The sequence below is a fragment of the Mycteria americana genome, chromosome 2, assembly GCF_035582795.1.
Source record: "Mycteria americana isolate JAX WOST 10 ecotype Jacksonville Zoo and Gardens chromosome 2, USCA_MyAme_1.0, whole genome shotgun sequence".
NCBI classification, from domain to species: domain Eukaryota; kingdom Metazoa; phylum Chordata; class Aves; order Ciconiiformes; family Ciconiidae; genus Mycteria; species Mycteria americana.
In genome coordinates, this window is record NC_134366.1 from 32,481,301 (window position 1) to 32,508,104 (window position 26,804).

The 26,804-nt window shown below is 34.7% G+C and overlaps 1 protein-coding gene across 6 annotated transcripts in view; it reads right to left on the reverse strand.

Moving 5' to 3' along the window:
- The window catches only part of DGKB (diacylglycerol kinase beta), a 327,466-nt gene that overhangs the window by 211,238 nt on the left and 89,424 nt on the right, over nt 1-26,804 (reverse strand). For 2 of the 6 annotated variants that reach the window (XM_075495547.1, XM_075495546.1), the window contains 5 exons: nt 25,125-25,127; nt 19,373-19,405; nt 15,481-15,597; nt 10,850-10,923; nt 3,616-3,690 (listed from right to left, as the gene is read on the reverse strand). In XM_075495547.1, the coding sequence (XP_075351662.1) occupies nt 3,616-3,690; nt 10,850-10,923; nt 15,481-15,597; nt 19,373-19,405; nt 25,125-25,127 (302 nt within the window). The remainder of the gene's footprint in view (nt 1-3,615; nt 3,691-10,849; nt 10,924-15,480; nt 15,598-19,372; nt 19,406-25,124; nt 25,128-26,804) is intronic. The other 4 variants (XM_075495545.1, XM_075495544.1, XM_075495543.1 and 1 more) reach the window with 2 other exon arrangements.

Sequence of the window (26,804 nt, forward strand, 5' to 3'; positions counted from 1 at the left end):
ACCTTTTATGCCTGCCTTCAGCTGCAGAGCTTCCAGGGTTTCTCCAGCTCACCCGTATCTCTCCCAAATAAAGAATGTCTAAACCATTAATTATTATACCAGTGTTTAAAGTATACTGTTGCCCTTTGGCTGAGAGCTCCTTGATTTTCAGGCCTCACAGCAGGTCAGTTTCCGTTGTTGGAAAGGAATCAATGTCAGCGAGTCGGCTGCTGTGCGATTTATTTGCATCATGTACGTATTTCTATATAGATTATGTACATGAGTCTTGACATAAAAAGCTCTGAAAACCTTCGCTTAGGCATGCTAAGAAGCTACAAGAAACGTCTTTGTTGCTGTCCTGCAGTTCTCCAAAGACCAGCCCATCTATTATGAAAGTAGGTGACACATCCACTTAATTGCACATTCAGATAGCAATACTAAAATTCGTTGTCAACTTGTTCAAAATATTTTTCTGTTGACCTACTACATGCCAGCATATTTATAAAAAAATGAGCAATAACTGATATAATGAAAAGTGGGGGGGGTGTGTGTGTGGTTTTTGTTGTTGTTGGGGTTTTTTTTTTTAAGGGAGAGGATTGAAAGGGAAAATGGAATGTATTATTTCCAGATTTCAAGGAAATTCAAATATGGGACTCCACTAGTGGCCCCTCTTCCTCTGAACAAAGATTATTTTAATCCTGTTACAGCTCAGGTCTGCTAAGGAGCCCTTTATTCCAACACATTTCTGTGAAGGAACGTGGTTATCCCACTGAGGAGGAAGAACGAAAGACCTAGTGATTGAGCTGTTGACTCTTTCAAAAAAATACAGCAGTTTCACAGTCCCCCTAAGATTTAGGGTTTTACTGGTCTCCTAGTTCTCTTGTCTTTCTCCCTGTTATCTAAACAGGAGTTATTTAGATTTTTGACAGAAATGAACTGGAAATACTAATTCACGTTAGCCACAGATGTTTGGAACTCGAGTTAGAAAACTTGTGAATGTTATCTTCTTGGTCGATGACAGCAGCCCATCAGAAAAATACCATCATAAATAAAAACCAAACATTAACTCGTGGGTTAAAGCAGACAGTTTGGCTATACCAAACCCATGCACATTCTACCCTAATATTATAAACATTCTATAGGTTAAGTAAACATGCCTGAAATTAGTATTCAAAAGAAAAAAATCTCAAAATCAACTCAATTAAAATCTATTACAATAATCACAAATGCTTTAAAACAAATTGACTTTATGTTTATCCCTTTCCACTCAATAACAGTTATTGGCATGAAGAATACACTTTTTTTTTCTGTGTGCTGTACAATCCCCCACTCTGTTCCCTTTCAATCTGACACATATGACAATATTAAATAAATGTAACATTTTGATTGGCAATCCAGTATAACTGGCATTATAGAGATGGATGAGTGAGTGGACGGATGGATGGATGGGCAGGTTTTATTAGGTAATCCAGCCCTCGCAGAAAGGGAAACAAGGACTAGCAAGTGAAGCACAGAGTTTATTCAACTGCTCGCTTAAGGGACAAATTATATGCAGCCTACATAGTATTGCCAGGGGCAAGAAGTGATGGCAGAAGATAAACTGGAAATTTAGGATTATTCATTTCTGTTGAATGAATAAAAAAAATACCAAAACAAGCTTAATAAAATGCAGTGTCTGTTTGAAAATTAATTAGAAATTTCTTCAAAGTGACTCTGAAGTAAAACTATTTCGATTCCTAATAGCAAGAGAAATTGAAAATATTTTCTGAAAAACACTGTCCTGGTTCAAAAGACTAAAGTTTAAATCGCTTCAGTGCAGGGTTTCAGTTTGAACTTAACACTGCCCTCTTGTGCTTCTGCCTTAAAATACATTTTCCTTTACATCACAAGATTCATGAAAACCAGAAGTCAGTTAGAGACAGAAATGCAGTCAGTAAGTGGGGTTTGATTTTTTTTTTTTCAGATTTTTTTTTAAAAAGGTTCAATGAAATAAGATTAATTTGAACAAAACTATTTCAGTTGTTTTACAAGTCGTCATCTCAATCTCTACTATGGCATTTCTATTATACCATATGAAAAAAACTATATTGGCTACTAGTTTTGTCTCAGTTAAAATTTCTTATAAATTCCTGAAATAAGTTTCTGCAATTTTTCTAGTCTACTTACTCTTTGGACTAAGATTACTTAAATTTTTCATATGTGTCAAGACTAGCATAACAAAACACAAACAAGAAATACCATTTGAGAAATAAAACAGCCATAGCATCCAGGTACAGGATAAAATTACAGGCATGAAAGAATTAATGCATGTCATTATTTCCATGTTTTGAGCAGGTTTTGCACCATTCTGCAGGTTGCACATTAGCTACACTGTAGTGCAAGGTATCCTGAGAATCTTAACTTCAAAAAGGATTGGGCCCAATCTGCTTTTCACTTTCATCAATGCTATACACATCCCAAGTCTAACGCAATAAATGAATGGAAAGCTGACCAAGAATGGTTCTGCGAGAGAACAGCTTCCTGCATATTTGGCCTTAAAACCAGCAGTACTGGCAGAAACTGTCAGAGCATACTCTTTCCAGTAATATATCTATGACAACTGAAATATAACTTTGCAAGGCACAAACCATGTACATTTAAAGAAAAAAGAAAACTACTTAAAAGAAAAAAGTCTAAACAAATAAAAACTCCCAGGATTGAAAACAAAAGTATTCAAACAACAGCGTAAACTTCATGTCAGTGAACACAGATCTCCTAATAACCTTCTGCAACTCTTCTCACTGATGTAAAATTTCATGTATCAGTGACATAACTAAATCCAATACATACATCCAATATGTACAACTAAATCCAATACAACATCCAATACATACAAAATGATACACAGACCAGATGTTCAGTGCTGGTCTGTCTGTTTTCTTCTACCAAAGTACCCACTACTTAAAAAGGAGACAATTTCAGGTGGCAAAAGTTGATATTTGATATACTGCAATTCTCCTGTCTTCACGTGAATGCTAAATAGGAAGAATCATGGAATAAGCATGTTAGGCAAGTGACTGCAACGCTACCTGGTTCAGGTAACACTTCAGTCCCTGTAAAGAGTCACTGCCAGCATAATCTAGCCCGTCCAGTCATTTTCTGCCCACTACATCCCCAAGATTATGGAATTGATAAGGAGTGCACAGCCAGTGCCATTTGAAACAAGATTCTGTATCTGACGCATAAGAATATATATATATGTAAACTATATATATTACACAGACACATACATAAGTGCACATATATGTTTATGTAAAAGAAATGCATGTCCTGCAGGTCAGTCTTTGAGGCTGCTTGCTATTTGTAACTAAAGTAACCCCCACATGAACTCAGGTTGCTGATATAGCAGTAAAAGCTGCAAATAGAATGAAATTTATCACACTGTTCTGATAGAGTACTGCATGGTTATCAGTACAACATATGATACGTAGTTTTATTTGAACATGTAAACAAATAATACCTGTAAATTTCTGCAGCCATTCAGAGGTCTGCAGTGTTGATACATTCAAAACATGCTATATGTGCCTCAGTCTGTTCATTTGATTATGTAGCATTTTATTAAATGAGTTCCTGGTAATAATATTAACTGTGACTTACCCTGGCATTGGTCCATTTCCAGAAAGACTATAAACTTGACGAGGATTTAAAAGGTACTGAAATTTTCTATAAATTCTGAAGAGGTAAAAGAGACAAGGACAAAATATTTACTTACATGTTTGGAATTTTTTTTTTTAAAGCTATCAATGAAAGAATTAAAGAAGTTAATACATACTATAACTATTTGAGTTGCAGGATCTCATTTACAAAAAAATAAAATATATGAATACAGCAATTATAATTCATATTTATAGTGTATTGTGGGCAGAAAATTGAGACAGAGGTGCTACAAGCTATCTACAATTCAAATGCTGTATATAGACAGAAAAAAAAAGTAGGTAAGGAGGTATAATGATACAAGAAAAGGTGAGTCAAAAAAGCATTTGGAAGACCACATTGATTCCTATTAAAGTAACTCCATGGTAAAGGAGAGATTTATTTCTGAAATTTATTGCGAACACAAAATTACAAGTATAATTAATTGTAAAAGCAAATTGGCTTTGCCACCCACCAAAAATGTCCCCATAAGTTGAACAACATTCTGAGAAAATAAAATCTATTGTCAACTACATCTCCTTTGGATTATTTTTGAATGAGAAGAAAATGAGAAAGATTGAAACCCATTGTTTTACTTAAATTACACATATTTTAAAATTATCTGAATAACAGGAAGCAATTTATTGATACAGCATGAAAAGCGTTGTCATACCCCATAAGGGACCCCATTTGTTGTCCCACCCCCAGCAAATATTTCTTTAAATGGCAGAATATTTCAAAAACTTTAACTTTATTAATTTGAGGTTACTTGTCCTAGAAGTATGACAAACATTTTGTTTCTTCATTACAAATATTAGAAATGTAATTTCCTACATTGACTACAATGTGGTAGCTGCTTCGTTTCTGACGTAGAAATAAGTAAGCACATGAAAGAGTTGGAGCTCAGCATGAATAAATATATACCTGGGATCTATGACAATAGTTTAAATTATAAACCCCTGTTTCTTGCTTTTAATTTTAATGTTTCTGTCCTGAAGCTAATTAATATTTTAATGTTTTTAAGAAAGCATTTATTTTTCCACTGAAATATCTCTTCCTTTTTACTGCCTTAAATAAAATAGAACCATAATAAGAGCTGAATTTTAAGTTAAAATGTCCACATGTTTTCAAATTCAGCAAAATAAAACTGTTTAAACACAATCTATGTGCACATTGAGGACTTTTTTTTTTCCTTAATAGTAATGCATAATTTATCAGGCTAGGTAGAAGACAAAGGTGTAAGAATATTGAATACAAACAAATTTATAATTGTGTCTAAAATTGCCAAATTGGAACATTTTCTTAATTTCTCAATTATTTAGCAGTATCAGCTTCTTCATAAAGCATTGTATTCAAACACACTCACACAATCTATTCCTGATGCCATTCCTGACAGAAAAAGTCAACGTGAAATGACTGGTTTCACTTTGCAAGCATGCACACATCATTGTCAATGGTTGTGATGACGACTAAATCAGACATCTGACAACACAGATTTATAATACAGAATATTTCCATTTCACTTGCAGCATCTTACCAATGTAAAAAGATCCTATTTTTAATTTTCTAGCTAGTATGTGTAAGTTGCTTCTCAGTGACATATAGGATTTAACCTGGTCAAAGGTGCAGCTGATTTAATTTGTGTAGCTGACCATAAGAAGGTCATGTATTGTTACGAAGTCCAAAAAGGCTTAAGACTTATTTACTTAAAAGTTCGGTGCTACAAAACATACTAGCCATTACCTACACTCACAATACTGTTGTTAGGTATCAGTCAAATGCTATAAAAGTCTTCTTAATAAAGAGGGAGCTAGGCATCTCTAGCCAAAACCCAGAAGTCCACCTGCAATAATGAAGAGATTACATTGAATCCTACTTGATTCATTGCATTCTATTCATAGGTACTAGTCGAACATCAATAGCAGATAATCACTCTATAATGACTCACTGTAAATGACAAATCATGCTTTAAGTTATTATAACATATTTATGTATGCTAGTCTGTGTAAAATTCATAACTTGATGGTTCATTTCCATTCATACATTCTCCAAAAAAAGAGGAATAAACTGTCTATAAATTTTTGCCTTCACACTAAACTGTAACTAGACCTAACAGCATGACACATGCAAGACAAGGAAATGGACAGTAATTTAGCCTTCCAGTTTTATAACTACAGTACCAAATAGTCTATTGATACTGACATGTCTCTGAATGTCTTGCTTCTGCATGTAAGGAAGGAATTGGACATGGTTTCCTTGTGACTGGAGATTTGTGCAGACAAAGCCATGAGGCAGTGCAGTGGGTAATGCCCCAACAGACAGCTTTTTGTGATAGAGAGCAATTTCATGAACTCATGAAAGCTCATGAAATTCCCTCTTGTCCCCACCACCTGCAGCTGGTTCTTACCCCACGACACAGTTTCTCAACAAACAGTTGTGCTTCTGTAACCATTTGTGGGGTTATTCTGTGATCTGGAAAACTAAACAGATTCAATTTAAAATACAAATACTCAGAAAAGTTTCTCCATTGTCATTTTTTCCCTTCACTTCAGTCATGCCTGTGATCTCATATGAACCTCAAAATAGCTGCACTAGCATAACTGAGGAGGCAGGAAATTACAGCAGGAGTGGCCAAGAGGGCTGAGATCATCTTTAAACAGAAAATACTCGAGTGCACCTTGGGCTGAGTTAGACTGAGCTATCTTCTGAAGTCATAAGATCATTACTTTAGAGAGATAAAACCAGACAGAAACCCATTGGCAATTCAAAACTGGCAGTAGAGTTGACTACACTGGGGCAGAAGTTGGCCATAGCAGTACCTTCTGCCAACTGGGGGATGCATCTTCTGTCATCGGGGGAGTGACTATTCAAGATGTGGTCAGTATAGGCTTAATCTAACTCTAATGGCAGAGAAGAAAGAAGCCGAGGACTCCTACCTAAAAGTAAAAGAATGCTAGTGATCTTCTCTCCTAGATACACAATATTTGAAAAAGATCATTTGAAACTGCTTCTACATTTTGTCTCAATGCTAAACGAAACCTTAGACATCCAGATTAATCAGAGGGTAAGAGGGAAGAGCTACTCTGAACCAAAGTTATTTGAAAACAACAAAGGTCAAACATATCATCAACCTGTACTGCACAGACACTGAACGTGGAGTCAGCAGGAAACGTCAGTGTACGGAAGCTGATCTCCAGTGCATCCAACCGCACATTTGTCAAGGAAACAATTGTTTAAACTCACCTGCTGGTCAGGCAAATAAATTGGAAAATGGGGAAGTGGAAAACAAAGTAATGAGTATGGCAAAACAACAGTGTGATTTAGAAGGACTCTTATGTGAGAAGCATTACCCTTAACAATAACAGTCTTTAGAAGCACTATATCCTTGTTGTATATTCTTTCTGTTGAAAGAAACTATTTTGTCAATGATGTACTGAATATATACATTCTATTCATAGATTATTGAAAGCTGTTGTCTTGATTAGTCAGATCTTAAATGCCGACATACAGGACTGGTAGCTCTAGGATAAAATGGATGTACTTCAGTTTTTTTCTGATGAAATTAACTACATCTGTCCGTTTTATGCACGATCACTGAAAACATGTTACAGTGTGATATAGCCTGAGGAAGACACCTGACTGGGTTTGCTGAACTCCTATCCAATCTCATGCTTAATTAAAATCTATTCTTGGTGCGTGAAAGGCTTAAACTCATCAACTTTAATTCTAATTTGCTACTTTCATCTTAATAAACATTGAACTATATTTTTGTTATATTTTATTATAATCATATGTATTATCCATGGGACTAAATCATTTAAGTCCAAATAACTATAAATGCATTTATGTTTCAGGTGATGGGCAGTAAGTATTAATCTCTCCATTGAGAAGAAAGTATAGCTGGGTTATTTTCATAGTTCTTTATTTTGCAATTATAGCTGAAAGTCATAGCATTGGTTTTTAAAAGAGAAACTTATTCAAGAACATGATATTTATCACTATACATTTTGCAAAACTCCGGCTTTCTAAGAGAAATGAAATTTTAAAACACATCGATAAGGTAATCAGATATGGTTGTAGAGAAAGTATTTTTGTGTTCTGAATGCACTTTTTCTACATTTGTTTCCCACCACCCCTCTGTTCCAACATTCAAAAACAAAAACTAAAGCACCTAACTTTTTTAACCTTAAAGTGACCCTCAGTTCTTTTCCTTTGCATTTGAGAGATTTGAAAAAAAAAATTGCAAAATACAAAAGGAAATGACAGAGTATTATTGGGGTAGTGCATTTATTCAACTGGTTGTCAGATGGATGCATACATTCTCTCCAAGTCTAAGGGCAATGAAATGGGCTGGGTTACCATATGGCAAGGCATAAAATCTCATACGGGGAACTGTGGGAACACTGGAGTCTTGACAGTATCTGCAATAACCTTTCTGTGTTCAATGAAAGTCAATTAGAAATCATAACTTCATTCACCATAATCTCTCAAATACAGAAAATCCTAAGTAAAGAATGAAGAACAGCTTTCAGTAAAAGATCACCTTAATCTGAATGAATCAAGATAAAGAAATTCTCATCTACAAAAATTAGTAGGTTCTGGTTTGTTTTTTTTCCCCTCACTGCTGTGGAAATCTTACTTTTGTTACAGCCTATCCTCTACTCCTAGCCTCTCAATACCTGACCAGATTACAAAATCGCTACACTCAAAAAGCCTGACTTGAATCACCATAATTGTGCATTTTACATAGCTATTTATGTCTTCAAACGTTCTGTGATTTTACTTTTCACAACATATAACTGCCACAAAATTGGAGGGGGAGGGAAGGGGAAATATGGGATTCCTCTCTTTCTGGTTACTAACTGTAGAGCAGTCAGATAAAAACAAGGAAAAGTAAAAAAGTTAAATATTATTGTCCCCTGAAAATATTTTCATCCCTTAGACTAAATCTTCAAGCTAATATGCACTCTTAACATCCTTATTTTATAATTTTTTTATGTTACTGGTATTGATATGAAACATTAACACCTAAAAGGCAGAGGGCAAATCCCTTCTCATAAAATAGTCCATAAGTGGAAAAGTACTCCTTTTTTTAACCTTTTTTAATCTAGTTTTAGATCTAACCATGAGATATTATCTCCTGCTGGTGAATGACTTGAGATATGTCTACATGACTATGCAGTTGACCTTTTGATGTGCTCCTCCTAACACAGAAATATTGAGTGCAACCTTGACACATTAGTATGCAATTTAACATTTTATTTTGTGTGGCATCAAAGCCAATTTAAGAGATTCTCATACTTCACTATAGTCAGTTGCTGGTGGATGTCCTCATGCTATACACTTCATTGTTTAATGACACCCGTAGGCAATAGTGTTAGTGAATGGAGCGTGTATAAGGCATTCATTTTGTAAATTCAAATCATTCCTGTGATCTGCTGGGCCTCAGTAACAGTTGCATTAACATAAATTGAGAAGTGTCAGACTGCAATACACGAATGGGAATAGGAGTTTGGGAAGGGGATCAGGTTTTAAACTTGCTTTTACTCTGGAGAATATCTAACATTAAATGACATCCCTCGTGCATTAAGCCCATTCAGATAGTAACACTTGGGACCAATTATGAGCTGGAAGCTGAAAGATGTGAAACAGCATTTCCTTAAACTGTTTCTAGGTTATAACTAATATGTAAGTGCAGCTCTCTAACCTGCCTCTCACCTACATAATTCCAGACTGGATCCCTGATCTACTCACTTCATATCTGTACTACATAAAAGTCAGGCTGAGTGCTAGTGCATTACCTTCCACAATGTCCCTGACTGCACAGAAGACCAGGGCTACCTCACACTGCTACTGTGTCTGAATGCTTAAGATGGCTCATACTGTTTTGTTGTGATTGCAAAGGCATGTTCTTGAAACTGTTTAGAATGAATCTTTTAGATCATTAACTGCCTTTGACACAACTAGCATTGTTGCTATTGCTGCTATCCAGCTATACTAGTCCAGGGACTACATAATCAGCTCCTAAATGATAACCTGTTCTCTCAGAGATCTTCGAGTGCAGTTTTGGTTAAATGTTCTTCAGCTCTGAGAATTCCCCTAACATCTACTCTGCAGGATTTTGTCCCTTTCGTCAGTTTACTTTAAGGGACACTGTTTGAAAGAAGTGATCGAACGGAAGCAGTGGGGAAGAGGTAGGGAAAGCTGACCCACTTGCAGTTTACTTGCTTGGTTCCAAGCTTTAGAAACACACTGGATTCCTCCTTTTGTGCTTTTGGGTACCCACATCACCCAGTACCCACAGGTGTCATCTTCAGCCTGATCTTGGCCAAAAGACCGTCACCCTTTCAAGACTTGAAATAAAGATAAATTACAGCACTGACATTGTAAGCTAAGCTATAAAAATTTGGGGGCTTTGGTGATGATCAAAAATGGCCATATTGTTAGCACTTGTGATTCCGAAGTACACTCTGAAAAATCTGCTCGGGGGTACCTAATTCATCATTTCTGCCTGAGTTTGATGGACAGAGTAGGAGGAGAATGCTCCTTACCTGTTTTATCATGCCTCTGATACACTAACATTTAAACATAAACTTAGGCATTTTGAATTTAAATCAATATAATTATGATATATATAAAATTAAGCATGTCTTTAAAGTTTGTGTGATTGGACTTTAATACTTTAACTGGATTGTTAGAATGCTTCCTGTCTACAGAAATCAAAAGGTTTCTTCACTGTAGGAAATCTTACGGAGAGGCCGGAGACTCTACTCACTAAATCTTTGAAAGGCAAGTCATACATTAGAAAATGGAATACTATTTCCAATTTAAATTATTGGCCTGCCTGCATAATTATTACAGAGATTAAAAGAAAACTGTTATAACTTCAAAGTTGCAGTGCAAAATATAGCAACTCACATCTTCATGCAAATCACACAAAACCATACGCTGAATATAGCTACTTTTTCTGATTTGAAATGAAACTGTTGTATAGAAATCATTCTAGTTTTTAACCGCAGAATTTGTAACTATATGCTAGTGTGTACCTCTTCTAAACTGGGCAGTGAGGTGTTCAAATGTGAGGCATAACAGTATAAAATGTTGGATTTCTTTTCATATACAAACTTTTAATGTTCATTTTTAAACATATCACAGAGATAAGAGAGGGGGGAAAAAAAAAAGAGAAAATAAACCTTACCTTTCTCCTTGTTTCCCACCACTTTTAGGATTGACAAAAACTAAAAGTGGATGAGTGCCTGGAACTGGAGTGATCTAAAAGAAGGGAATAACACAGCCACTCATTAATGCTGTGTGTTGCATTCATTTTTTCCTATAGTAGACAGAAAACAAAAAGCTTAATGCAAACTGTATGTTATGCTATGTAATCCAGCTGGAAGCAATTCCATAATTTGCAATAATCCTTACTTCATTAATTTGCCACAAATTGCAAGTGACTTTTTTTTTAAGCTGTCTGTCTTACAGCTGTGATGCCATTTTAACCTATAATTCCATTGAAATATTGATATATATAGGTTACATCCAACAATAGAGAAGAAAACATTAAATGCAAGAAATGTATGACTGATTCTGACAGTAATTTCCTATGGAAAAAGCTATGAAGAAACTGTATTCTGTAGTGAGAAATGACACTAGACTATAAAGGTGAAATATAGCTATATGAAATTTTAAACTTGACAGAATAATTTTTAATTTTTTTTTAATGACAGAAACCTACAATATTTGATATGAAATCACACACTTCTTAAAATGTAACAAATATAACAATAATGAGTTCCTTTAAACACCTTAGAAAGCTGGAAAACTTAAAAAAGTAGAGGAGAAAACATGTGGAAGAAGGACAAGCCGGAGGAAAAGAATGGAGAGGAGGATAGACTGAAGGAAACAATGACTTCTACCATGTTTTTAAATTCTTTTGTGCATGGAAAGTTTTACATGTTCACATTAATGTTCAGCTTTACAAACTAACACCTTCCTTCAAAGTAATAGTGTTAGTCTGCACTTTCAGATACTTTAAGACGTGAGTGTTCACTGCCTTTGCTCCACAGACTTTGAAGAACATCAAAAAATTACATCACATGATCTCTCTCTAATATCTGTTTTTAAACCATAAATCTAGACTATTCATATTAAAAATTATCAATCTTAGACATATAGGAATTCTAGAATGTTTAAAACCATATTAAGAGTTCAAAGTCAACATCTCTAAAGTCATGCACTAACAACTTGAGAGGTGAAGCTTACGACTGTCTCTGTTTCAAAATGATACATTGAAAGCTCTTGCTCCAAATCCTTATTCATAATTTCTGAAATAACAAAATCTTTTCAGCTGAAGATTTCATAAAATGTAATTTAAGGCAGAACCCAAGAAACATGACAGCTAAGGAGTCATACAGGCATCCTATAGACATAGGCATATAATCCTACAGGCATCTAAAGGCACTTTTCTTCTAGTAGGAAGTATTAGGCACTAGTCTGTCAACTCCATCCATAATTTTACAAACAATGGATCCAAATCTGTTCCAATATATACAAGAAATAAGGAAAAACTCCAGCAAACTCAGTGGAATTAAACGTAACATAAAACCAACCCAGTATCACATTCTGTCACAGCATATTGCTACAGTAAAGTGCTGTATGTTGAAACATATATCAAATTGCAGGATATAGTGAAGGTTGTCATATATTTAATTTTTATCTACTGTTTTAATCAATTTTAGTTATTTAGCCAATTCCCATGATGTTTGTTACTGTGAACTAAGTGTAAACCAATGGTGCTCATTGTGACAGAGATGGACTACCTACTGAAATCCCTTAGGACGCAGGTTAATTAATGAGACTCATCCTAAGGTTATACATGATCTATTACTTCCTCTAATTAGAAATAATAATCCTGATCATTATGCTGGTTAGCTAGAAAGAAGTAAGATGAATGTGCTTAACTATGATTAATTGTCTTTGAGTCGTGCAGATCTCCACTGCCACTAAGTTATCTGCTCACTGCTGTCTGATGGAAGGAAGGTTTGGTCTTGATACTTTTCTCAACAAAAGCTAAATGATGAACTCATTTCTATTTTAATTCTTTTATTTTAAAACTTAACCATATTATTACAAGTAGAAGGTTTAGGACCATCTAATAACCAGTTTGTATTCCACTCAATTCCAAAACTAGGTCTCTTTCAATTAATTTCTTACAGCTTTTCCAAATTACTTTTCTAGATAACGTAGAGCTTTCCATATAATAAACAATGCAACTAAAGATTAGACTAAATTGGTGAACATTTTCAAGCCTTAATCTAGCATGATTTAAAGGCAATCTCCACAAAGTTATTGGAAAAGTGACTTTAAAAAAAAAAAAAAAGTGGTGGACCAATTGTATATAGCTTCTCCCATATGAAAACAGAGGTCTCGCAGGAGTAGTATGATTTCCTGGGTATCTTTGATTTGTTATCTTGGGAACTTAAATCATGAACAAATGCAATTGACATCATGATCAAGTTTTCTGAATAAAAACAGTTCCAAACACAAGTCACAAAAATCTTTTTCTTGTTCTTTGAAATCGCTGAAGATCATGTTAAAATGAGACCATGCCAGCAAAATTAGAGTATTAGAATTACAGTAGCATGCTTTGGCCCGATATGGGACAATTAGAGTAGTAGACTTTGATCAGCTACAGAAATTTTTTGCTCCAGACCATCTTTAGGCAAAATACTAACATTAATTACCAGTTATATTTATGGAATCTTACATCTTTGTGGAAATAGTTCCAAAATTATACAATCTGTGAGTGAAAAAACCCCTAACAGTCTCACTAATCCTAGCCTTTCACTATGGTATCCTTCGAGATCCACTCAGCCTTCACAATGACCAGGTTATCATTACTGATACAGACCTAAAATTTAATAGTTGTTGATAAGATGGATTCCTGTTACTCCACAACAATTTTATCCAACAGAGAAAAACAAAGACCACAGTATAATCAGCAAATCAGGGTCATCACTGTGGAATTATTTCTAATGTTACCACTATGATTACTAGTATTGCATCGTGCACTACGTTGTAGATGTGGCATTACAGAACAATACCAAGCACTTCAGAACACACCTTAAATCCATTCAATAATTATTCTACCATCTTAATCCTCATTCTTTCTTCCTCTCCTTCTCAAACAATAATAAATAAAAGCAATGATGAATCCTAGGCTTTGGATTCATCATGGAAAGAGAAGATAAAACATAAGTTTTGGATCATACTAACAAACCTATAGAAAATCTTATGCCATAATGATCTGAAAGCAGAAATTTTAATAATTTAAGGTTGTGTGCGCAAGAGTCAGCGGTGCTAGGAGTTTGCTATTTTGAACAGACCAGGAACTATATCCCAGGCACTGTATCCCATGGGTGGGAAACAGAGACTTGAAAAATACCTGAAAATATACTATGAGCATAAGCAATCTAATGCTCGGGGTAAAACCACAATTCATAATGATACATGGTGCTGCTACTGAAAGGAGATGCCAAAGATGCTCCTCTCTCTAGGGCAGTTGGGCTCACTGGAATTGCACAGATATCACCCAAAAGGTAGAAAACTCTGTGTGCTTCCTCTAGCACCAGTTTATTAGAACAACTCTTCACACTGCGACTGATTAGACAGAACTTGAGCTTTCTGTCAGTGAATACTCTAGCCCTTTTGCTTCATGCTCTATCTGTCATGGATGATCTGGATAGCAATGCAGCCTGTGAGGATGGTAAGTACAGGAAGAGAACCTTGAAAGCCATGGACAATGATCACTGTAATATTCTACTAAACCATCAATGGAGCGGCCATGTGATTGCATACATTTTAGGGTTTGTTCTTTTTTCTTTTTCTTTTTCTTTTCTTTGGGTTTTCATAACAAGAATGTTTCACTAACCTAAAAAGATGAAACAATAAAATAAGCCTTTCTATCCTGATACATTAAGGTATATAATGAAATAATTATGAGGTATACAGCATTTGATATATGGTAATGGAATCTTACATTTTACTGAACCTCAATTGCAACACATCAAAAGATACAGAGAATAGTCAACTATGTATATCAAATGATTATCACATTGTTACCATGATGATCATTTCAGTCCTGAGGAAATAAAGAAGCAGCATCATATATGTGAACATTGACTTTACTCAAAACTACTCATTCTCAAGGGAAAGAAATCAAGCAGTTCAGGCAGAACTTCTGGCATGGCTGTAAGTAACCTCTCTAAAATAACATTAGCTCATCACACACACAGGTTTTTCTTTCAAGTAGAAAAAAAATTCCATTTTTATTCTAGATATCACTATTACTGAAATCACCTTGCTTCTCTCCACTCTTAATTTTGATGTGCCAAATACCCTACTTGGAAATACCTGGACAAATAATACCATTGAAGTTTACTCCATTCATCTATTAATTAACAGGTCCAAATGAGAACAGTGAACAGTATTCAAGATGTAGACTCAGATTTATAATGTAAATTCACACAATGCTGTGTGACAGATACTAAAACAATCAAGTTCAGCTTCACCCCACAATATAAATGTTTTAGAGCTAGTTTTCTTAATGTCTTAGGAAATCCTACCAATCACACGAGAAGCAGATTTGCACCACAGGATTCCTGTACAGATGGAAGAATTGACTTTATTATTATATTTTTAAATATGTAAACATGAAATACTAGAAAAGTGAATGTATAGGAAACATTTTACTTTAAAGATTGCTCACTCTGTCATTTTCTTCATACACCTAGAAGTATCTCCTTAAAATTAAAATAACAATAATCACACCTGAAGACCTTGTCCATCTACGGTGACGGAATTTGCTCTTTGCATTTTGTTCCGTTCTCCTAGTTTGTTCATTTGCTGTGGGCAACTCTTTTCTTTTTTCACTGTTGCCTGTCTTTCCTTGAAAAAAGAAGAGAAAAGGAGAAAATGGAACATTTTAACACGTAATATAATGCTATACAACTGTAACTGAGACTGTGCCTCCACAAAGTTGTTTTTTGACTAGCGAGTAATGTCAGATTCTGCTTTAATGAAAATGAGATCTCAGTCGTTATTACACAATGTCTGGCCACTTCACATAACATCTATCTATGTGCCTGGACATTCCATAATGACAAGGCAATAGATGGATGAAAAGTGTGCAGTCACAACACAAATTAATGCAATGATGTGAAAAGATAAATCTGACATCGCCACGATGGCATTCTGAAACTTGAAAGCCAATCATACAAAATACTTGATTGTTTAATAAGCACATTGATAAGAGATCAGTAATTTATCAAAATTTCATCCTAACTGCTAGCAAAGGTTGGATGCTTCCAGAGTACTTTACCACTTTGGCAAAATACACGCGTTCAAAATGTACCATAATCAATTGGCCGAGTGGCTTTTTATAAAATACATATTTTGTATCAGAAAGAAACCAGAATCTACATCAGATTCTAAGCCATTGGCACCTTTCGATGCTGATACGCAGCACAATCAGATAGTTATTTGACAGAAGTATATTGCTGTCACCGTATTTTCAACTGTTGTCAGGTCATTTCAGAGAACTCTAAATGAAAAAAAAAAAGTCCTTCCTCTTTGTATCTCATTTATCCTATTTATAAACTGCACCCAGCATGTCCTTTTAGGTTGTCCAAAAATGCACCATAAATTAAGACAGCAGATGTTTATCAAATAGAATCAGTGTCCCCAATCCCGACTGCACCCCAGTCACTTTCCTCACTTCACAAGTGCAAGGAGGCTTTAAACTAGTCAGGGGAATGGGCTGGCACAAAGCTGCTGCACTAGAAAGGAGCATGAAGGACGCTATTGCACCCCCTGCAACTGCACTCAGTAAGCAGTTCATTAAATGTTACCATTTACATTCTATACCAGGCCAAATCCATCTCTGTGGTACCTCTGATAACGCCTTAGGGATTGCACTAGCAATTAATCCACGCCACTCTTTCTGGAGCAGTTTAAACTGGAAGAAACATTGACACAGATTCTCTGGCAGGAAGGGAATAACTCCCAGCTTAATACAGCGCCTTCCTAGTATTACTGTAACACAGATGTGGACCATCACTGTTTTTATACCATCTTGGGTTTCCTTAAATTTGGAGACTGACACAGCCTCAATCTAGTCCTGATGCAAATAGTCCAAGTCATCCCAGGCTGCTTTGGGCAGCCAAGTGCTTTGGGGAACTGTGGCAATCTGATCACATTTCCTATAAAAGGACTGACAAACTTATGCCACAGAAAAAAAACAGGGGAGTCTACACTATTTCCCATATGCAGTGAGATTCCTAAGAGGTTAGTTAACTGAGCTCTTGGATGTTTTGAGTAACTTGATCAGTTCAAGAGGAGGTCCAAGAGTCTAGACTACAATATCATTGCTTTAAACAGAAAACAGTAAAAGCAATTAGAGCTATTCATCTCAGCCCTAACCTTCAAAACACAGACAAGCACTGTCCATACCACTGCCTAAGAAATCACTGACTCTGCACTTATTTATTTGGCGATCTTTTAGAAATTAGAACTAGGATGAGACATCCAAACAGAATAACGTTTGTGAACTAACACAAAACATTAATGCACAACAGTATTGGTTAGTGCCAAGGATAGACAGTAAGAAACCTCAGTATGAAGGAAGCTTCATACCTCATTACACGTGTAAGAAGCAGCTTTGGGGTTTCAAACAACTTCATGAATAACTACCCTTAAAAGTCACTACATTTTAGAAAAAGTAAGCATACCACGTTAAAGAGGATCTCATATTACGGCCAAATCTGACTCTTGGATATTTCAACATCTTCAAAAAAATCAAATCAGATGTCAGTAATGCAGACACACAGCTAGTAAAAAACCCTGATTTCTAACAAAAATCAGAGATGGAGAACAAATTTTAAACAGGCTAGAAAAATTTTAAGCTAAACAACATATTCGTGATAGTTCAAAGAAAAAGGTAACAGAAAGGAACAGATCCAGTACACTGAGTACGTGCATTTAGAGAGGTTAAAAAAACGCCGTTTAAAAGAGGCCTAGTTATAAAGTGTAGCACTAAAAATCTTCTTGTATATATCATGCTATTACTTAGAGGAAAAGTATTTATACACTGCTGAGAACTGCCTTTACATAAAGGATGCTTACCACAGTGCCCAAACCTGCTGTTATCAATCATTCACCAGCAAAATGCAGTAACAATTACCTCAAGCAAAGTTTTGGATATTGGTTTTTTTGTTCCAGCACGATACAGATAGCAGCAAATACCCTCAGCTGGCCCTGTCCCTATGACTGCTGCATCAGCAACACTCCTTCTCCAATTTATATTACCTATTCCATAAGCAAAACAATTACTTCACTCACAGACAAAGACAGCTTCTCCTAAGCAGTAACTACACAAGATTAGGCCATACACCTCACACAATATAAAGAAAAAACTATATTCATGATACAGAATTTTCTAGAGTGTTATTAAAAAAATCAAATATGGATACTTCACCTCATTATCATTGAAGGTCTGCTTCCTTCAGTGATGATTTTTGAAGAAAGTACAAATAAAGTATTTCATATCACCCACCTTATATGCATATGAGACCACAATACATGTTACCACATGTACCAACAGTGCTCTCGAAATATTTCTGAAGAACATAGAAGATTCTAGATTTCCTAAAGTTATATATCCTATAATTTTTAGGTCTGTGTCATACTAGTGAGGATCTGACTTACAGTTTGTATGAAATAATATAATAATGTGTATCTTAATTCTACTGAATAAATCTATTAATGGAACACAAAACAATTACCGTTTTATTAAAAAAAAAAAAATCTCTTTTAAATATTCCTGTACAGATAATTTGTTTTATAGATGAAATAGAAAGCTGGCTTTCTAATCCAGTCATACATGACTATTTGAATAACTTTCTTTCAGGAACTGTAACATTACTGAGCTATCCAAGAGTGTCAGAAACTAAACAGTGTCATTTTTTGGTGAGATAATAACAGTTTAATAAAATCACCTGTGGATAATAGCCTACAAATTCTAGCAACGTTAAGACAAATTTGACATGCATTGAATAAATGGTTTTACAAAATGCAAAAATTTATTTTTCAAGGTAAGAAATGTTTCTACAACAGCTGTGCTGTATTTAATATCTTGTTAATTAAAGCATACAAAATGATAAATGTATCTGTGAACCCTTTTGTTTAGTGGACATGCATGAGGTTGACAGAGATACTGAATACAGCATTTTAAAAGCTATTGTACATTTTGATGGCTCAAAGAATCAAGCTTTTCTGTTCTTTTGGTATGTGCCAGAGCACATAACTTTCAAAATAGTACTTACCACAACAAAATTTTTTTCCACCCATTTTGCACCTCTCATGCATTCTTTTCTCCCCTGGAACTCCCACTTTGAAGTCAATATCCATTAACTGGAGCTTCTACCATTCAATATTGCTCCAGAGAGATCACTGTCAGATAAGAACTATTCAATTGTATCTATCCCTTATTTATCCAAATAAGAAAAAAGAATTGATAAATAAGACAGGGCCTTTCAAATGACAACACAGAATACCACGTCTAGATTTTTAGTTCAGCCCCAAAATGCACTTTTATAGCAAGAAGAATGTACAATATCATGATCCGTTAGTATTCGTGCATACATGGATGCCTCCCGTTACGCACCTCAGGGAGCAAACCTCCTAAAGTGGGTAGCGTCTGTTGGAAAAAGAGAATGTTAGGCTGCAACACCGAACAGCTGGGACGGCAAGGGGCATGGAGAGAGCGCTCACGAGGAACGTTACCTTGCAGCAGCAAGGTACTTAACAACAACCGTACGTGGTGCTTTGTTACACATTTGCACAACCGTACTCCCCCAATGTTTTGGCTGTCATATTATATAATTTACGTTCTGGCGAGTATGTGCGGGATCATTTTATCACCAGCTAAAAATATTTTAAAACCTGAGGACTATATTCTTTTGAATAGTAAAAGGAGATACTTGGTACCCAGGGAGTATTCTTTTTATTTTCCAAGTCTTTGAATCCTCATCCAAAGCGAGGAATCTTTCTTCTACTACAACTGACATGCCATACAACATTCATCCTCAAAAAGTATTTCTACACTTTCTTTATATAGAGGTATGGTCTTTTCCTTTACACAAAACACTGATATTTAGAAATATCATATTTGATTAATTTGTTTTCTTATACCAGCTATGATACTAACTAATGGCTTACTAAATAGCTACCTCCCTACATTTGAACTGCTGACACAGACTCCAGTGCCAATGCAGCAAAAATTGCTTTTTCTCACCTTGTCTCTCAATAAGTGCAAATCTGGTTTTCTGGATTATTTTGTACACAGCTGAGATTATTTAAAACAATTTATTTTATACATTAATCAACAATTTATTTATACATTAAATAGGATTGTAAAGCCATCAGTGAATAGTTAGTACCATTACACAGTTTGCCAAGTAACTACTGAAAACTTGAGATTACTTCTGTATGATAATTACTTCTTTTATACTATATGCCTTCAGACGAGGCGTATACCCTAAAGCCCAACTTGGGGCTGCGGGTGCATAAGGAAAGAACTGAATTCTATGTTAATATGCATAAACTGAAACAGTTATCAAAAAATATCTTATTTTAGAACCCTGAAACTTGAAAGATACTGATCAGGAGAATCTGGTCATGGAAGATCAGATAGAATGCACGGAATACCATGTAAAGGAATCATCAAATGTTTGCAGGATGAAGGGCATGGAAGTTTAAATATGTGACTTGAATACCAAACTGATGCTTTGGGTTTTTTTAAGGAACTTGGAGGAAGGTTGCTCCATGATTCGTTAGCGCTGTTTTGTTTAATGACATAGGAATCTCGAAGGGATGCAAAACCTGTGCTTCAATATGCAATGAAATATTAGAATAGGTACCCCTAGACTGTCATTTTGTTAACCTATGTGGTATTCAAGACCTTGCTTACAAAAATTCCATTCCATGCAATTTCTGACCATAGTTACACAATAGCCAAAGAGAATCAAAGACTCAGACACCCTGAAAACTGCAAAAAACCACCACCACTACCCCAAAACTCTAGAGAGCAATCTATCTGTAATATCTATTAGATATCACATCCAACTAACTATGATTTAGATGTGCTAAAATATTTTGAAAATTTACTTTATAAATTCTTCTCCACATTTCCAGCTCTAACCCTGTGTACATACTAATCAGAAGGGCCAATATTAGGACACTACATCATGCCGTCTTGAAAGCTCACAGAGCTGTAGCACAATACCCAGCTCTACATCCGTGGGCTGAAGCTAAAAGTCATCCTGTGGACAAGATTAGCGACCACTTCACTAGCAAAAATACTGTCCAGTGAGCTGCACATGGCCATATTATAAAAGAAACATAAGGCTTCTAATTTATGAGAGCTGTCTTGACAGAAACGTTTGCAGCTAAAGAAAAAAAAAAAATCATATTATGTCACTCAGAAGGAGGTATTTTGTCATCCATAATACTAGTAGCCAAAATACGTGGAAAAAGACAAGGCTGGAACAGAGACGATGTCATTTGAGAATACCTTCCAAAATAGCTGACCGCAAGACTGTTCTGAACAAGGACTTGCTACATGGTAACTTTATATATATACTTTGTGTTGATTGTTTAATATGTCTTAATAAAGATGTAAAGAATTACACATCAAAATCACAAACGCTATTTCTCATTTAGCACATTGGCCTTAGTTCATTTAGTTGGCTGAAGCTGACTTGACTTGCCTTACATCTTGCACCCATTCAATATATGCATCAACATGCACCAACAGTAGGGCCCAAGACTTTTAATTTAATTTGCTACCTAAAATGAACTGGGGCTATAGCAGGCAATTATATACATCGTCCAAGCAAGACAAAAGAGCTGGAAAAGAATTTTGAAAATAAAAACATGTTAAACTCCAATGGGAGAGGATGCAGGGAATAAACTTAGGGACAGACAGTAGTGACGAGTTGTGGGCAGGCAACTAGATATAACTTAAAATGATTGAATGGCTGCCATTTCAGTTTATCAGCATCTTATTATTTTAACATTGAACTGTGTTTGCCGAACAGATAATTAGTTAGGAAGATACATTTTCCTCCAGGGCAATTATTAATTTCCTTCTGACTTCAAAGAAATGAAAAAGCTCTTAGTGTAGATAAGCACACCATTATATTTCAAGTCTGTTTTAGATTCTCAGAAAACTGAATCTGCAATATGGTACGCAACTGAAAAGGAAAAAAGTGTTTTGTTTTGTTTATTAAATCTGTTTCAATTGCTATGTCATTACCTAATATTCAACAACCAGATTTAAATTCTGCCCCCCATAGAAGCATATATATTCAAGTAACTGGTTTTTTGTAGTATCTTTGTTCAGAAACTCAGAGTAAGGCTAGTACTCAACTTCAAAGGATCGAGTTGCTCATAAAGATGCTTACACACTGCACTGACTTTCTGCTCTCCATGTCGAGCTTGGATTCAACTGAGCTAAAACTGATCTCTACTATGATAAAAACAGAAGAATCATTTTAGGATTAAAAACTCGAAAAGGGATTATGAAAGCTCATTCTTCAACCAGCAACTGCTAATTCCCTTTTTCTCTCTCTACATCTCTGTTTTCCTATGTGAGTAACATCTACTGAACTCACAGGAAAATAGTATTAGTAAAACATATTATCAGACATGGAAAAAGTATCTGTTGAACTATGTTGCAATTATAACACAGCCATTAGCTATTCTATCTAGTCTCTCTAAATACTGATAGTTAAATAAAATTCTTGTACAAAATTTTCAACTTTAATTCTGTATTACTTTTTGCCAGCATCTTAACACACTTGCTATATTTACAAAAAAGTTTGAAGCTACAGATCATAATGTATTGGTTAGTAGCACAAGGCACATTGGTTAGGTAAAACATTTGTAATCTGCTGTGTATATTGTTTTACATGTGTAAATAGAACTAGTTATAAATGAAAAATTTCTGAACGTTTATGTTCTTGTATAATAAAATGCCAAACCAACCTAAACCCAACCCAAATCAGATACATGTTTCCTCCACCAAAATAAATAGCTGTTTATATTTTAAAATAAGAGGTCAAGTGAATTCAACTTACGATGTTTTTTTATATTAGATGTATATAAACAAATTTACTCTATGATGTATAAAAATTCTATATATATTTTATATATACTGAATTCTCTCTATATATATTCTATATTTATATAGATAGAATTTATGCTTAAAAGATTTTGTCCTAAAAAGTTATAAGCTTCTTCACTAGACAAAAGAAAAGCCAAATTCATTCACAAGAGAAAAGAAACAAAAAGTGAGTTGTTCCAAACTTTTTATCATGATGACCAATTTGTCCCAGAATGCTGAACAATGAAGTTGAAAATCGAACACAAGGAAACATATCCAATTTTAAATTTTATTTCTTTCACTTCTTGTCTTCAATATTACACCAGACCCCCCCCCTTTGAAATTAACTGGTTACTATGGAGACAGTGATAACTGCCATATAGTAACGCTCACGCTGTAATCAGGGTACCTTATGTTTTACAATTTATTCCATAATTTTCTTTTTATTCCACTATTAACAGTTTTAATTATACTTTTCAAAACTGATGTTAGAAATTAAGTCAAAAATAATTCATGGTAAAACTCACATAAACAATAGGAGACTCAAAATCATCATACGTTATGAAATAAATATATATTTATTAAACAGTAGGCTTCTATTGGTTGATTTGTCATTACTCAAGGCTATATCTATTTTGGTGGGAAACAGAAAAATCTAATTACTTTTCTACAAACATAAATACAAATTAGAACACCCTATGCGTTCATCAATAATTGCAGCAAAGTAAAGGAAGGCATGCAATGAAGAAGCCAAAATGTATGTTAGCATTTTTCCCTTTCTGTCTTACAAAGGAGCAGGAGGAGAGAAGCTGTATCATAAGGAGAGACCAATCTTTTTTCTTCATTACTCACTCATCTCATTCCAACACCTAGTTTTTAACCTGGTTATGATCTAATTCTGTACTCTTGGTAGGCTAGGATTCAATTGAGTTAAAGATTTTTAAACTCACTGCCAGTCAACCTTATCATGAACTTTCATTATGTGCATGTAATTAATTGGGTCCAATGAACAATATCAGCACTGAGTTATAGACTTTTCCCCCCCACCATATAATTAGAATATAATTACCCACAGGATATCAGAATGATGCAAAACCTTTCCTCTAAATGTGCCCTCATTAGGAAACAAGTCTCAATGTACATTTATTCAATCAGTATGAATTAATTAAAACGTTACCGAAATAAAAGAGAGTAACATTAAAGTGTATCTGACATCTATTAAAAGACTATCACTTGAGATCTGCACACACACTTTATAACAAAACTCATTTAACCTGAACAAAAAACTGCACCATACAACAAGCCTTATATACAGTAAACAGAAAAGTAAAAAGGACTAGTTTTAAAGTTGACAGACTACATTTTACTAAAATATTTAAAAGTATTGCAGTGAGATATGAAAAATCTTTATATGGCATTGAATCAAGATAGATATGTGATTCTTTCGTGATATCAACTGCATGAGTTTCCCCATGGATTCTTTTTCAGCTGAGAATGTAGCTTATCATACTTAGGAATAACATTTGACAAGTTCCATTTTGTGTAGTTTTGAAGATGGAAGCCCTCTTATTTAACCTAGACTAGTCATCTAACTTTCCAGGCATTCAGGTTCTCTCTCCAGCCATTAAGAGAAGGGACAGTATGAGAGGATCATGCCAGTCCTTTATTTTAGAGGAATCTTTCTTGTGTCTAAAGAGACCCCAAAATGAGTAATTTAGAACAGTCAGCTGAGCTGAGATGGCTATGTTTAGGGGGGGGGAGAGAAATGTCACCTTTTGTGACATTACAGTCAGGAAGAGTAGGTTTTTTATTTATTCTTCACAGTTGCAGCAGTGATTTTGGATGTCAATGATACCTAGGAACTGGAAAAACTGAAAGGATATGGACCTAAACAACAAATTGCAGCTGAGACACCAGTTTGGTAGCTCTGGTATAATACATAGTGCTGTGAAATGCAATTTATGAAAAAATTCTCTTTATCTCTGCATAAGGAGTCGAGGCTGGACTTCACAAGAACTGAAGAAATGAGACATGCTGGATGAGAAAGGTAAAAATATGAATGTCCTCAGTTCCGCAAAAGAGAAAAGATGAGAAGGGATTTAGCCTGTACCCTTGAAGGAAAACTTATGAAAAGGCATCTTGGTCTGAGATGAACTCTGACAGTTTTCTGGAAGAAGTCTGGACTACCAAAGTTACAGATGGAAGGGAGGGCCAAAACTTTTGGGAGATCAAAGAAACAAGATTTTTCAACTTGCTATTTCCCCACAACTCCTATAACTTATCCTATGGGAGAAGGAGATACGTTCTTCTTTGATACCTCAAAATACTCAAGGATAAGCCTAGTACAGAAAGCATTGTGGTTATCTGCTTTTCTTTACCTTCCACATATATGTAGCATTGCAAGAATATTATTGCTCAGCTGATCATTGAAGCTAAAGACCCTTCCACTGTCAGGTATATCAGATTTGATATGTCTGAACACATCATTTCTATTAACAAACACACTTACTATTGTATCTTTAGACAATTTTGACATGGATATATTCACTGGTTTTGCTGTCATTATTGAGAGTGCTGGTTTCACATACACTGAAGTATTATCTTTCTCAAAAGGAATCCCCGTAACAGGAAATGGGAGAACTAATTAAAAAATTATTAAGATAAATAATATGTACACTGTAATCAATCGTTTCTAGTAGGAATTCCTATTAGCCAGGTCACCGATGTATTATTTGTAATGTAAGTATACTCAGGATTTTAATGCATTTTTGGAAGAAACTACTGGATGAACAAATGTACTACGAAATTATAAAGTTCCCATTACATCACAGTAAAATATATTTTCTATTCCTAACAATATACATGTGCTAAAATACATGTTTTATGTTACATTATTAGTATGTAATACTGAAACACGATTCTGATACAGGAAAACATATTTACTTCTGCTTATGCCTTCAAAATTTGCAGATAAAACAAACCTATTCAAGGGTGATTTGACTCTAGAGTGGTTTTATATATCCTCTAAACAACTTAACTAAAGTCCAATTGTGGAATGAAAATCTTAATTCCTCTATCCCTCTTCCTCTCCTGAAAAGAAAATGGAGTTACACAAATATAATTGAAGATGAAATTTCATGCTGAGGCTTTATTCAGTTTATAAGAATGGCAAACAATAAATAACAATAAAATGAAAACAGTCCAATAACAAAATCATAATTTCTACATGTTAACTTTTAAAGTATGACCTAAAATCCTGAAAATTAAATAATGTAATGCAGAATGTAATCATCCAACAAACTTAAAATAATATTTTGCAATTATTATTCAGAACTTGTCCAGGTAATATCAAAATACTGTTACAGACAAACTACAAAACTATTCTTATGACTTTTTAAAAATATTAAAAAATATTTCATAAATATTAAAGCCAGCTTTCCATTGCTTTACCTTCATTGACAGCAATGGAATAGTCCCAGTTTATTCAAGTAGAGGGCCAAAGTCTAGCATCCTTCCCTTAGCAGATTTATAAACAAACAGCCAAAAGGATTAATCAGAAAACAAGTAATTTACAGTAGGCATTAATATTATTCTTAATGATCAGAAACAGGTTGAAGATTAGAAGGTATATTTTCTTGTTTTTCCTCTCTGCAATAAATCATTCTTTCTTAAGTTCAAGCATTTCTTACTCTTATTATGAAATATATTTAAAGGACCACACGTCTGTTCTGTTATGAATATGATGATGCTATGACTTTCATCAGCATAAAACATCCAATTTAATATATGAATACAGAAGTTAATTCCAAAGCTCTTTTTTCATGATAAACTGGTCAGCTCTTTTCTATAAAACCTACACATAGCATGCATTTTTATTTTCATTGAATTGAGTTATTGTTTTTGTGGACAGAGAAATTTACTGTCCACGACT